At 46.1% G+C, this 15,204-nt stretch overlaps 1 protein-coding gene across 9 annotated transcripts in view; it reads left to right on the plus strand.

Moving 5' to 3' along the window:
* DYSF (dysferlin) overlaps positions 1-15,204 on the plus strand; it is a 203,515-nt gene that overhangs the window by 21,380 nt on the left and 166,931 nt on the right. For 5 of the 9 annotated variants that reach the window (XM_069977166.1, XM_069977160.1, XM_069977163.1 and 2 more), the window contains exons 1-3: positions 2,635-2,747; positions 11,529-11,584; positions 12,416-12,507. In XM_069977166.1, coding sequence (XP_069833267.1) covers positions 2,660-2,747; positions 11,529-11,584; positions 12,416-12,507 — 236 coding nt within the window. In that variant the 5' untranslated portion in view covers positions 2,635-2,659. Of the gene's footprint in view, positions 1-2,634; positions 2,748-11,528; positions 11,585-12,415; positions 12,508-15,204 lie in introns of those variants that run through there. The other 4 variants (XM_069977165.1, XM_069977169.1, XM_069977161.1 and 1 more) reach the window with 1 other exon arrangement.

Raw genomic sequence — 15,204 nt, forward strand, 5'->3', positions numbered from 1 at the left:
TGTAAGAGGAAGAACAACTCTCATGATGCCCTGAAAGATGCCGGCATCAGCGATTGATATGAGGTTCTGCAGCAGCCGAGGTGTTTGAGGAGGTTCTGCAGCAGCTGAGGTGTAGGATGAGGTTCTGCAGCAGCTGAGATGTGTATGATGAGGTTCTGCAGCAGCTGAGGTGTATGATGAGGTTCTGCAGCAGCTGAGATGTATGATAAGGTTCTGCAGCAGCTGAGGTGTAGGATGAGGTTCTGCAGCAGCTGAGATGTATGAGGAGGTTCTGCAGCAGCTGAGGTGTATGAGGAGGTTCTGCAGCAGCTGAGGTGTATGAGGAGGTTCTGCAGCAGCTGAGATGTATGAGGAGGTTCTGCAGCAGCTGAGGTATATGAGGAGGTTCTGCAGCAGCTGAGGTGTATGATGAGGTTCTGCAGCAGCTGAGGTGTAGCATGAGGTTCTGCAGCAGCTGTGGTGTATGATGAGGTTCTGCAGCAGCTGAGATGTATGAGGAGGTTCTGCAGCAGCTGAGGTGTATGAGGAGGTTCTGCAGCAGCTGAGGTGTATGAGGAGGTTCTGCAGCAGCTGAGATGTATGAGGAGGTTCTGCAGCAGCTGAGGTATATGAGGAGGTTCTGCAGCAGCTGAGGTGTATGATGAGGTTCTGCAGCAGCTGAGGTGTAGCATGAGGTTCTGCAGCAGCCAAAGTGTATGATGAGGTTCTGCAGCAGCTGAGATGTATGAGGAGGTTCTGCAGCTGAGGTGTATGATGAGGTTCTGCAGCAGCTGAGGTGTAGTGTGAGGTTCTGCAGCAGCTGGGGTGTATGATGGGGTTCTGCAGCAGCTGAGGTGTATGATGAGGTTCTGCAGCAGCTGAGGTGTATGATGAGGTTCTGCAGCAGCTGAGATGTATGAGGAGGTTCTGCAGCAGCTGAGGTGTATGATGAGGTTCTGCAGCAGCTGAGGTGTAGCATGAGGTTCTGCAGCAGCCAAAGTGTATGATGAGGTTCTGCAGCAGCTGAGATGTATGAGGAGGTTCTGCAGCAGATGAGGTGTATGATGAGGTTCTGCAGCAGCTGAGGTGTAGGATGAGGTTCTGCAGCAGCTGAAGTGTATGATAAGGTTCAGCAGCTGAGGTGTAGGATGAGGTTCTGCAGCAGCTGAGGTGTATGAGGAGGTTCTGTAGCAGCTGAGGTGTAGGATGAGGTTCTGCAGCAGCTGAGGTGTATGAGGAGGTTCTGCAGCAGCTGAGGTGTAGGATGAGGTTCTGCAGCAGCTGAGGTGTAGGATGAGATTCTGCAGCAGCTGAGGTGTAGGATGAGGTTCTGCAGCAGTTCCATATTTGACTCCTTGAATCCTGACTTTGGAGTTTCTTCTCAGTTAATGATTTTCTTCCCCTTCCTCCCCTCTGCTGGGGATGACTCTTCCTCCTCTCTCCTGGCTTTGACTATTCATGTCATCTCCTACAGGTGACTTTTCTTCCTCCCCTCTGCTGGGGGTGACTCTTCTTCCTCCCCTCTGCTGGGGGGTGACTCTTCTTCCTCCCCTCTGCTGGGTGTCTCTTCTCCATCTCTGCTGGGGGTGACTCTTCTTCCTCCCCTCTGCTGGGGGTCTCTTCTCCCTCTCTGCTGGGGGTGACTCTTCTCCTTCCCCTCTGCTGGGGGTGACTCTTCTCCTTCCCCTCTGCTGGGGGTGACTCTTCTCCTTCCCCTCTGCTGGGGGTGACTCTTCTCCTTCCCCTCTGCTGGGGGTGACTCTTCTCCTTCCCCTCTGCTGGGGGTGTCTCTTCTCCATCTCTGCTGGGGGGACTCTTCTCCTTCCCCTCTGCTGGGGGTGACTCTTCCTCCCCTCTTCTGGGGGTGACTCTTCTCCTTCCCCTCTGCTGGGGGTGACTCCTCTCCCTCTCTGCTGGGGGTGACTCTTCCCCTTCCCCTCTGCTGGGGGTGACTCTTCTCCTTCCCCTCTGCTGGGGGTGACTCTTCTCCTTCCCCTCTGCTGGGGGTGTCTCTTCTCCATCTCTGCTGGGGGGACTCTTCTCCTTCCCCTCTGCTGGGGGTGACTCTTCCTCCCCTCTTCTGGGGGTGACTCTTCTCCTTCCCCTCTGCTGGGGGTGACTCCTCTCCCTCTCTGCTGGGGGTGACTCTTCCTCCCCTCTGCTGGGGGTGACTCTTCCTCCCCTGTGCTGGGGGTGACTCTTCTCCTTCCCCTCTGCTGGGGGTGACTCTTCTTCCTCCCCTCTGCTGGGGGTGACTCTTCCTCCCCTCTGCTGGGGGTGACTCTTCTTCCTCCCCTGTGCTGGAGGTGACTCTTCTTCCTCCCCTCTGCTGGTGGTGACTCTTCCTCCCCTCTGCTGGGGGTGACTCTTCTTCCTCCCCTGTGCTGGGGGTGCCTCTTCCTCCCCTGTGCTGGAGGTGACTCTTCTTCCTCCCCTGTGCTGGGGGTGCCTCTTCCTCCAGCTCTGCTGCATCCCTCTCCTCCCCGGCACAGTAGTAGTTACTAGCCCCCTCCTGCCAGCACTCGCCCAGGGGCTTCCAGGTTCCATCCTCGCAGCAAGCAGAGACTAGTGCAGCATTCCTGCGCTGTGAGGGGGCGTGGCCTGACTCCTCCAGCCGGACACGCCCCTCTCCAGGATCAGTGTCCCATCCAGCGCTGGAGGAGTCGGTGGTCGCTGAGAGATGCTGCGCTGTGTGTTACTGAGGGCAACTAACCTGCCCCATAGGGGCAAAGGGGAGAGCGACCCGGTCACCAGCCTGCTCTTCAGAGGTGAGGAGGCCGCTAGTAGAGCAGAGCTGTCACTCTCAGGGGCTCTGTATGTGTAATAGTCATTGGTCACACATTGTCATTACTCTTGTATCGATTACTATTGATAGTATTGGTATAGCTGCAGTGTGTTAGTCATTGGTTACATTGTTATTGCTGATATATTGATTATTATTGATAGTATTTGTATAGTTACACTGTTATTGCCATTGTATTGATTATTATTGATAGTATTGGTATAGTTACACTGTTATTGCCATTGTATTGATTATTATTGATAGTATTTGTATAGTTACATTGTTATTGCTGTTGTATTGATTATTATTGATAGTATTTGTATAGTTACACTGTTATTGCCATTGTATTGATTATTATTGATAGTATTGGTATAGTTACACCATAGTTGTTGCATTGATGATTATTGTGTGTTATTCAGCATCACTGACATCCCAGAGGGATCAGGACTGGATTAGTGTGGGGTTCATAGGGTTAATGGTTCCCATCTGTACTATAGTGGGCTCCCTGCAGTGATTGGGAAACTATAACTTATGTGCCCCCTCTGGGTAACTGTAAACACATGGAGCAGAGCTGAATTTGCCATTGAACTAGGTGTCTGTGCTTAGTGATAACCCCCATAGGGGTAATGCAGGGGGCGACCTGTACTCCTATGGGAGAGCAGAGATATTCTGTCATTCAGCTCTGCTATATCTGACAGCCACCCCACCGTTACATATATACAGTATATACCACTGACCACACTGTTACATATATACAGTATATACCACTGACTCTGCTGTTACATATATACAGTATATACCACTGACCCTGCTGTTACATATATACAGCATATACCACTGACCCTGCTGTTACATATATACAGTATATACCACTGACCCCACCGTTACATATATACAGTATATACCACTGACCCTGCTGTTACATATATACAGCATATACCACTGACCCCACCGTTACATATATACAGTATATACCACTGACCCTGCTGTTACATATATACAGCATATACCACTGACCCCACCATTACATATATACAGTATATACCACTGACCCTGCTGTTACATATATACAGTATATACCACTGACCCCACCGTTACATATATACAGTATATACCACTGACCACACTATTACATATATACAGTATATACCACTGACCACACCATTACATATATACAGTATATACCACTGACCCTGCTGTTACATATATACAGCATATACCACTGACCCTGCTGTTACATATATACAGTATATACCACTGACCCTGCTGTTACATATATACAGTATATACCACTGACCCTGCTGTTACATATATACAGTATATACCACTGACCCTGCTGTTACATATATACAGTATATACCACTGACCCCACTGTTACATAGATACAGTATATACCACTGACCCTGCTGTTACATATATACAGTATATACCACTGACCCTGCTGTTACATATGTACAGTATATACCACTGATCCCACCGTTACATATATACAGTATATACCACTGACCCTGCTGTTACATATGTACAGTATATACCACTGATCCCACCGTTACATATATACAGTATATACCACTGACCCCACTATTACATATATACAGTATATACCACTGACCCTGCTGTTACATATATACAGTATATACCACTGACCCCACTGTTACATATATACAGTATATACCACTGACCCCACTATTACATATATACAGTATATACCACTGACCACACTATTACATATATACAGTATATACCACTGACCCCACTGTTACATAGATACAGTATATACCACTGACCCTGCTGTTACATATATACAGTATATACCACTGACCCCACCGTTACATATATACAGTATATACCACTGACCCTGCTGTTACATATATACATATATACAGTATATACCACTGACCCTGCTGTTACATATATACAGTATATACCACTGACCCTGCTGTTACATATATACATATATACAGTATATACCACTGACCCTGCTGTTACATATATACAGCATATACCACTGACCCTGCTGTTACATATGTACACTATATACCACTGACCCTGCTGTTACATATATACAGTATATACCACTGACCCACTGTTACATATATACAGTATATACCGCTGACCCCACCGTTACATATGTACAGTATATACACAGAACCACCAGTCATATCCTGAGGTTACATTGGACGGGATCTGTATACACTGTAATAATGACATGTTACTGTATAGAGGAAACAACATCCAACATGTCCTCACTACATAGCTGCCTCCTCATATGTAACTAGATGTGCATTTGCAGATAGACAGATAGGAGATAGATAGGAGATAGATAGATAAATGATAGATAGATAGATAGATAGATAGATAGGAGATAGATAGATAGATAGATAGATAGATAGATAGATAGATAGATAGATAGATAGATAGGAGATAGATAGATAGGAGATAGATAGATAGATAGATAGATAGATAGATAGGAGATAGATAGAAAGATAGATAGATAGGAGATAGATAGATAGGAGATAGATAGGAGATAGATAATAGATAGATAGATAGATAATAGATAGATAGATAGATAGATAGGAGATAGATGGATAGATAGATAGATAGATAGATAGATAGATAGATAGATAGGAGATAGATAATAGATAGATAGATAGATAGATAGGTAGGAAATAGATAGATAGATAGATAGATAGATAGATAGATAGATAGGAGATAGATAGATAGATAGATAGATAGATAGGAGATAGATAGATAGATAGATAGATAGATAGATAGATAGATAGATAGATAGATAGGAGATAGATAGATAGATAGATAGATAGATAGATAGATAAGAGATAGATAGATAGATAGATAGGAGATAGATAGATAGGAGATAGATAGATAGATAGATAGATAGATAGATAGGAGATAGATAGATAGATAGATAGATAGATAGATAGGAGATAGATAGATAGATAGATGATAGATAGGAGATAGATAGATAGATAGATAGATAGATAGATAGATAGATAGATAGATAGATAGGAGATAGATAAATAGATAGATAGGAGATAGATAGGAGATAGATAGATAGATAGATAGATAGATAGGTGATAGATAGATAGATAGGAGATAGATAGATAGATAGATAGATAGATAGGAGATAGATAGATAATAGATAGATAGATAGATAGATAGATAGATAGGAGATAGATAGATAGATAGATAGATAGATAGATAGGAGATAGATAGATAGATAGGAGATAGATAGGAGATAAGATAGATAGATAGGAGATAGATAGATAGATAGATAGATAATAGATAGATAGATAGATAGATAGATAGATAATAGATAGATAGATAGGAGATAGATAGATAGATAGATAGATAGGAGATAGATAGATAGATAGATAGGAGATAGATAGATAGATAGATAGATAGATAGATAGATAGATAGATAGGAGATAGATAGATAGATAGATAGGAGATAGATAGATAGATAGGAGATAGATAGATAGATAGATAGATAGGAGATAGATAGGAGATAGATAGATAGATAGATAGATAGATAGATAGATAGATAGATAGATAGTCAGTCTCCTGGTATCTCAGTCTCCTGGTCTCAGCGGCCTATTCCACGGAGCGATGCGCAGTTGGTGCCGATTCGGCCAATTATTGCTCCGTGGAATAATGACAACTATAAGCCGATGATCGTGTCATCGGCTGATCGTTTATTTAGGTGCAAACCTAAAATGATCAGGCACCGATCGAGCATTGCTACGTGGAATAGCGATGTGGGGGAAGGCGATCTACGATTCCACAAGCAGCAAACATTACCTACACATGCTGCAGGTCTTCTCCTGCGCTTCTTCTTTTTCCCAGTCCCTCGCGCAGCAGCAGCTTCGGAGCGGCCTATTTGAGCTGACAGACCGCTCAGCCAATCACTGGTCAGGACTGCCGCGGCAAGTGATTGGCCGAGCAGTCTGTCAGCTCAAATAGGCCGCTCCGAAGTTGCTGCTGCTGCGTGCGGGACCGGGAGGAAGAGGAGCACAGGAGAAGCCCTGCAGCATGTGTAGGTAATGTTTGGTGTTTAGACAAGGGCTGCAAGGACATCGGTAACGATATCCCTGCAGCCCTCGCTAAACGATTATCGGGCCATGGACTAGGCCCAGTTAACGAGCGCCAATCTAGCAGATCGGGGCTTGCTTGCTGTCCTGGTGCGGTGTACACAGGACTCATCACACTTGGCTCTGTGCGGTGCCCTCCATTGTACCACAGCCTGTCTACCATCTAGTGGAAACTTCTGCTTTTCTCACCTTGATCTCACTTATAAAAGGAAATCCAGACACTGATGCTGGACAGAGCTAATGCCGAAACACGTCTGGTATTCGACAGGCTTGTCTAGAGCTTAGTATATGGGACTGAGGAAACCAAAGAGTCTAGGATGAGCAGAGCATATACAAAAAAAGGGTCCGCGGAGCCTCAGTTACGAGTCTCAAAACACGGGAATAGCCAGATATCCCTCCAGAGGAGGAAAGCCTATTGCCAAGGGGGTGACTCCCAGTGGGCTGTGAGTATTAGAACATAAATAGGGAAATACCTGGGTGGCCCCTATAAGTCAACATCTAACTCTGTGGCGAGTATTGCGACATGACAAGGATTACCAAAGCCAGGCATCAAAGGAGACTCTTGAGTGAGTACTCCATTTGATTTTTTGTTGCTGGTCTCCCTGAGCTCAGTGATTGCTGTGTTTTGTTGGTCTATTTGTCATTGCCCCCGGTAGCCAGAATCCTACTCCACACTGATGAGGGGCAACTAACCCGAAACAGCTGTCTGTGGATGGATGCCTAGCCTTGGTAACCCATGTCATGTCGCAATACTCGCCACAGAGTTAGACTTTGACACAAAAGGGGCCACCATGGTATTTCCCTATTTATGTTCCAATACTCACAACCAAGTGGGACTTAAGGGGCTACATATCAGAGTGGTTTGGTGATCTCCCCACTGGGTGGGCCCCCCTGGCAACAGGCTTTCCTCCCCTGGAGGGATATCTGGCTATTCCAGAGACTTTTGAGACTCGTAACTGAGGCTCCACAGACTCTTTTTTGCATATTTAAATTTATAGGGGGCAATGTATGAGTGGAGACTCTTGAGTGAGTACTCCATTGGATTTTTCGTTGCTGATCTCCCTGAGCTCAGTGATTGCGGTGTTTTATGAGTAGAACACAACCCAGGTCACAGTGATTGAGCCGTCCTGCTTCCACTGTATGTCTTATAGTTAACTGAATTTACCGAAGAAAAGATGAGAAACCTGTCGTGTGCGGCTAAAGTAGAGATCGTGTCACGTTTCCCCCGATCCCCTGTAGGTGATGAGAGTTTCCATTCCAAAGCTTAGCTAAGACTGGACAATGGTCAGATATGTGACACTTCTGTCATCAAGCTGAATGGAGAGGCGTCTTATAAGAAAACAGAAGGACTATAGGGGTCTTGTTGTGTGTGGTCCTGGTACAGCTCTAGCGCCTTCTTCAGGCCAGAAGAGTTGCCTACTGTCACCCGTCATGATGAGACCAGATCCCAGTGCACAATTTTTCAATGTTGGGACGTCTGATGAGGATGACCGGATGCCCAGCATAGATCATAGATATTCATGAATATCATGGGACATTCCATAGTTTTCACCCGTGATGAGATGTACACCTGAACAGTCACATTTCCTATATGGTTGGATTATCAGTTTCTAATAGGAATCAGTTCTGAACCCTCGAAATTCTGATCATGTAGAATGGAAAAGTAATCAAGAGTAACCAACAAGTGTAATCTAAAATTTATATACCCAACATGTTTCACCATAAACACAGCTTCTTCAGGGGACTGAGATAGCATCAACAACCATTTCTAGCCCACTGGGTCCCCTGAAGAAGCCATGTTGGGTATAATATTCAAATTATACTTAAAAAAGGCTAAAGGTAAAAAAGGGCTGATAGTATGTTCCAAAGAAGACATGTTGTTTGGGGAGCTGGATGGGACAAATCTGTTCATGTTCTCTTTCCTCTGTGGATTAGTCAGGGGTGACACGGTCCACAGTCACTGCTTCTTTTCCTCCTCCTTATCAGATGATCAGGCGTCCATCTTTCACCACTGTCTCTATGGCAGCATTTCCCAACGTGTAGCCCTCCAGCTGTTGCAAAACTACAACTCCCAGCATGCTCTTCTTGCTGGGAATTGTAGTTTTGCGACAGCTGGAGGGCTACAAGTTGGAGAACACAGACGCAGAGGATATTGAGCATAATGTTACAGTAGAGTATATGTATACTATATGGGTTATGTTTCCTGGCAGATCCCAGCTGTGAGGATTGCGCCGGCTCGGCTCTGCTACACGCTCATGTCCATATATAGATCTGTTAGCGATCTCCAGGGCTAATGTGTGTCCCTCAGACATGGACTGTGTTCCTGTTCACAGCTCAGCTCCTTCCTCTTCCCCTTCCTCCCAGCCAGGCCTGGCACTCAGGAAATCTTTACAATTAAAGGTTTCACCAGAAACTCTTAAAAATGATGAAAAATATAGGAAGAACATAGTGGAGGGGGAGGGGTGACTGTATCCTAGCCACAAACCTGTCCTGCAGCCAGGGGGCAGTGTGCTTGTAAGGATATTGTCTACTAGTGTGCCTTCTACACATATCCCTATAACAGTGTCATCTACAGATCTCCCATAACAGTGTAATCTACACATCTCCCATAACAGTGTCATCTACAGATCTCCCATAACAGTGTCATCTACACATCCCCCATAACAGTGTCATCTACACATCCCCCATAACACAGTGTCATCTACAGATCTCCCATAACAGTGTCATCTAAAGATCCCCCATAACAGTGTCATCTACACATCCCCCATAACACAGTGTTATCTACAGATCTCCCATAACAGTGTCATCTAAATATCCCCCATAACAGTGTCATCTACACATCCCCCATAACAGTGCCATCTACACATCCCCCATAACAGTGTCATCTACACATCCCCCATAACAGTGTCATCTACAGATACCCCATAACACAGCTGCACATTCCCCATAACAGTGTCACCTACAGATCCCCCATAAGCATAGGACCATAGAGGACCATAGGGGGTTTAGGCTCTGATCAGGCCCAGGTGATGCATCCCTCTTGTATAGAGGTTATGTATATATATATATATATAGGCACTATATCTCTAGGAGGGATATCATGTCCATATGTAGAACGTCCTGTATATTACTTACAAATGACATAGACCAGAGGAGGTCACATACATCACTGTCAGGTGTTATTGGCTACATACACAATAGGAATATGAGCTACAATGTGGACCAGATGAGAGACCCCGATCCGCTGATCCCTACAATGAGGACATCGCAAAAAGAGATCTGTTAAAAAGTGTAATTGTTATTGATATAAAATGATGTATACACATAACCCTGAACTAACCCAAAATCTCTTCCCAATTTCTGTCCCTTCCTAATCTGCGATACCACCGCCACATGGGCATCCGCCATCTCCCAGCTGACCCCATTTGTCCCTAGTACCCTCTATCTTAGGGCCCTATTCCACCAGACGATTATCGTTCAGATTATCGTTAAATCATTCGAATCTAAACGATAATCGTTCGGTTGAAATGCAGTTAACGATTAACGACCGAACGAGAAATCGTTGATCGTTTTTTAAGACCTGGACCTATTTTTATCGTTGCTCGTTTGCAAAAAGTTTGCAAATCGCATTGAATAAGACATCGTTCGGTCGTTCGCAATAGATACCAACGCAATAGCGAATAAATAGCGAAGAAAAAACGATCGCAATTACGATCATAAGTAACGATTATCGTTCCATGGAAATGAGTAATCTTTTTCAGGTCTTTCGCAATAGCGGTCGTTTGAGATCGTTAATCGTTAACGATCATGCAAACGATCATGCAAACAATGGTCTGGTTCATTTTTTTACGGCGCCGCGTATGATCCTGGCGTAAGTTCGTACGTAGTGTGAACTGTGCAGCCGTATATCGTATACTTTCCATTGTACGCAAACTACGTAAATCTCCGGCCGCTTATTCACGGAACGCGCTACGTCCGGAGACTTACGTAGTGTGAACATAGCCTAATGTAGATATATAGTAAAGTTCAAGATCAGACAAGTGAAGGATGTGGATGTGATCTGTGACATTTTTGTAGTAAAAAAATCTGAAGAATTCTCTGGATTTCCGCATTGATTACTAATAACATGTGCTCAGATTGTTGTGTATGGCACAGTCATAGAGAACAACAAACCAAAGCGACACGCACACTGTCACACTGGTCATGTCTCTATGTGAGTAAACACCCACAATGCAGGGGGAAAAGTAAGCAAACCCAGTGGAATCACTTGGATCCCTGCGCTGATTACTAATAAAATGTGATCAGCATAAACTAGTGACAGAAATGCTGAACAGATGGGTGTATTACTTAGATCATTCTGTTCAGCCGTTCTCCTAATATGCAGGAGAATAGGATTATTGCCACACCCCTCTCCCTGCTGATTGACAGGTGACTGCCTATACACAGCATGGATAGAAAACTGCCAATCAGCAGCTGGTGGGTGGAGTTTTCTGCTTCTCATGAATAGAACAATGTAAGTGATACATCATTCTGTTCAGCTTCTCTGTCACTAGTTTATGCTACCCTGAGATAGGACAGCATAAGCCCAAGGGGTAATGGGGATATTATATACATTTGCTACCGATTACTAAGGCTAAATCTTTATTGATATTTTACAGGGGTTAAAAAGAAAACTAAAGTCATCAAGAATAACCAGAACCCCATCTGGAATGAGGTGAGTGATGTCTATGGGGGAAGACAGGTGTCAGCAAAGTGTATGTGTGTGTGTATGTATATGTGGGTGTCAGCGGAGTGTGTATGTATGTGTGTATGTATATGTGTGTGTATGTGGGTGTCAGCGGAGTGTGTGTGTATGTGTGTATGTATATGTGTATATGTGGGTGTCAGCGGAGTGTGTTTGTATGTATGTGTGTATGTATGGGTGAGGGTGTCAGCGGAATGTGTGTGTATGTATATGTGTGTGGGTGTCAGAGGAGTGTGTATGTGTATGTGGGTGTCAGCGAAGTGCGTGTGTGTATGTGTGTGTGCATGTGGGTGTCAGCGAAGTGTGTGTGTGTGTGTGTGTGTGTGTGGCTGTCAGCGGAATGTGTGTGTATGTGTGTGGGGGGTGTCAGCGGAGTGTGTGTGTATGTATGTAAATGTATGTGTGTGTGTATGTATATGTATGTGTGTGTATGTGTATCAGGTGTCAGCAGGGACTCTGCTGCTTTCCATATCATTTGGCTGAGTAATGAATGGCATTGTCTTCTACTCCTCCTCTTTTCCATGTTCTCGCATAAAAGGGTCCAAGATACCCCGGACAGTATCAGACATGGCAGGTTACATACACTGGGCTGTAACACATAACGGGCTTAGATACACTGGACAGTATCACACATGATACATTTATATGTATCACAGATGACATACTTAGATACACTGGGCAGCATCACACATGATACATTTATATGTATCACAGATGACATGCTTAGATACACGGGGCAGGATTAGATACACTTTATGTTACCTATTTTTGTGATACCATGTTTCTGTGTCTGTCCTATAGGGCTTTGAATGGGATCTGAAGGGCGTCCCCCTGGACACTACCGCTGAGCTCTACGCGGCCGTCAAAGACCATGAGACCATGGGGAGGAACCGGTAATGTAGAGCCGCTATCTCTTCTTACATCATAGGGGGATACACCCGTATACTCAGTATATATATATATATATATATAGCAGGATACTGTCATCTATGGAAAGACACATGGACCCACCGGACAGGGACATATACTACTATAAACCATTGGTCCTGCCCACATCTGGGCACCATCTTAGCTATAAGGAAGGAGTGCACATGTATTTAGTCTTGAGAAAAAACACCAGGGGGCGACGTGATCATATATAGGTGACACCAGGCTGCCATCTCTCCCCCAATAGTCATGTGCTGTTACCAGAATTAGTGGCCATACGTCTATTGGTTACCCCATGAGGGTCTGGCATCTGCTGCATGTGGTGACATACAGTAAATGTGGGAACGCGGTCTAAGACTGATCAGATATTAATATGATGTTCAGAAACTAGAAAATCCTGATGCTAATTGGTGAGGGAAGATGGGGGGGGGGGGTCTGCAGGTGTAGTGCCGGGGGCAGCAGCAGCTGGTAATACGGCCCTGGGTACTGTATATGGGGGGTCTGCAGGGGTAGTGCCGGGGGCAGCAGCAGCTGGTAATACGGCCCTGGGTACTGTGTATGGGGGGTCTGCAGGGGTAGTGCCGGGGGCAGCAGCTGGTAATACGGCCCTGGGTACTGTATATGGGGGGTCTGCAGGGGTAGTGCCGGGGGCAGTAGCTGGTAATTCGGCCCTGGGTACTGTATATGGGGGTCTGCAGGTGCAGTGCTGGAGGCAGCAGCTGGTAATACGGCCCTGGGTACTATATATGGGGGTCTGCAGGGGTAGTGCTGGGGGCAGCAGCTTGTAATACGGCCCTGGGTACTGTATATGGGGGGGTCTGCAGGTGTAGTGTCAGGGGCAGCAGCTGGTAATACGGCCCTGGGTACTGTATATGGGGGGTCTGCAGGTGTAGTGCCGGGGGCAGCAGCTGGTAATATGGCCCTGGGTACTGTATATGGGGGTCTGCAGGTGTAGTGCCGGGGGCAGCAGCTGGTAATACGGCCCTGGGTACTGTATATGGGGGTCTGCAGGGGTAGTGCTGGGGGCAGCAGCTGGTAATACGGCCCTGGGTACTGTATATGGGGGGTCTGCAGGTGTAGTGCCGGGGGCAGCAGCTGGTAATATGGCCCTGGGTACTGTATATGGGGGGTCTGCAGGTGTAGTTCCCAGGGCAGCAGCAGCTGGTAATATGGCTCTGGGTACTGTATATGGGGGGTCTGCAGGTGTAGTTTCCAGGGAAGGAGCAGCTGGTAATACGGCCCTGGGTACTGTATATGAGGGGTCTGCAGGTATCGTGCCGGGGGCAGCAGCAGCTGGTAATACAGCCCTGGGTACTGTATATGGGGGGTCTGCAGGTGTAGTGTCCAGGGCAGCAGCAGCTGGTAATATGGCTCTGGGTACTGTATATGGGGGGTCTGCAGGGGTAGTTTCCAGGGCAGGAGCAGCTGGTAATATGGCCCTGGGTACTGTATATGAGGGGTCTGCAGGGGTAGTTTCCAGGGCAGGAGCAGCTGGTAATATGGCCCTGGGTACTGTATATGGGGGGTCTGCAGGTGTAGTTTCCAGGGCAGCAGCAGCTGGTAATATGGCTCTGGGTACTGTATATATGAGGGGTCTGCAGGTGTAGTTTCCAGGGCATCAGCAGCTGGTAATACGGCCCTGGGTACTGCATATGAGGGGTCTGCAGGTATTGTGCCGGGGGCAGCAGCAGCTGGTAATACAGCCCTGGGTACTGTATATGGGGGGTCTGCAGGTGTAGTGTCCAGGGCAGCAGCAGCTGGTAATACGGCCCTGGTCCCTAGCCCCCTGTACTGCACTACCACTGTACACAAAGCCTGTTCATTGTTTCAGATAAGACAAAACATCAAAGATCTGTTTTCTGTCCGTGTGGGGTACAGTCTGTGGGTGCTCCCCAGCATGGAGATCACACTGAGATGACTACTGGCTGATGCAGTGCCCGCTGATGGTTCCCTTACGGAAGGGACACTGCCCAATATTATCCAGTTTTCTGTGAATTCAGCGTCCGCTTCCTCCTGTTTATTTATATCTTCAGATTTTTTTTTAAAACTCTTGTGATTTCCTGAAAAATACTCGGAACAGGCCTGGCAGGATGAGCTGTAAGACCTGTGCCCCGTCTTCTGCCGCTCTATCAGTAACCTTGTTATTCTCACTACCAGACTAAAGCATTCATTCTAAAGGGGAACTCTACTTACTCACCATGGAAAAGGGATTACTTTTAGTGTTCAGTGGACTTGCCGGACTGTTCCTTAGGGCTACTTCTAACTTCTCCAGCCACCGGGAGTCACATGCCGAGGGTTTGGGTTCAGAGAACGTTGCGGCAAGTCCACTGAACACCAATTACTATCACTATCATATCTATACTGCCATCTATTGACCAAGAGGAGTACAGGAATATAACTGCTATAATACTCTCTGCTGATGTCTGTGGCTCGTAGAGGATTGTCTAGACATGTGATACCTGTAACAAACTCTCTCTCTTGCCTTTCCATTAATTGACAGCAAGCAGAAAGAATCATGAATTGAATGCAGAACGGATGAGCTTAGGTTCCTATTACACGGGGCGATTATGTACCCAATCAGGCCGATTCCAACAGATATCTCCCTGTGTCATAAAGGCAACTGCAGTAACTCAGAGGCGTGGGTGGTGTTAGCTAGGGCAGAG

This window comes from Dendropsophus ebraccatus, chromosome 7 (assembly GCF_027789765.1).
Source record: "Dendropsophus ebraccatus isolate aDenEbr1 chromosome 7, aDenEbr1.pat, whole genome shotgun sequence".
In the NCBI taxonomy this organism is placed as follows: Eukaryota; Metazoa; Chordata; class Amphibia; order Anura; family Hylidae; genus Dendropsophus; species Dendropsophus ebraccatus.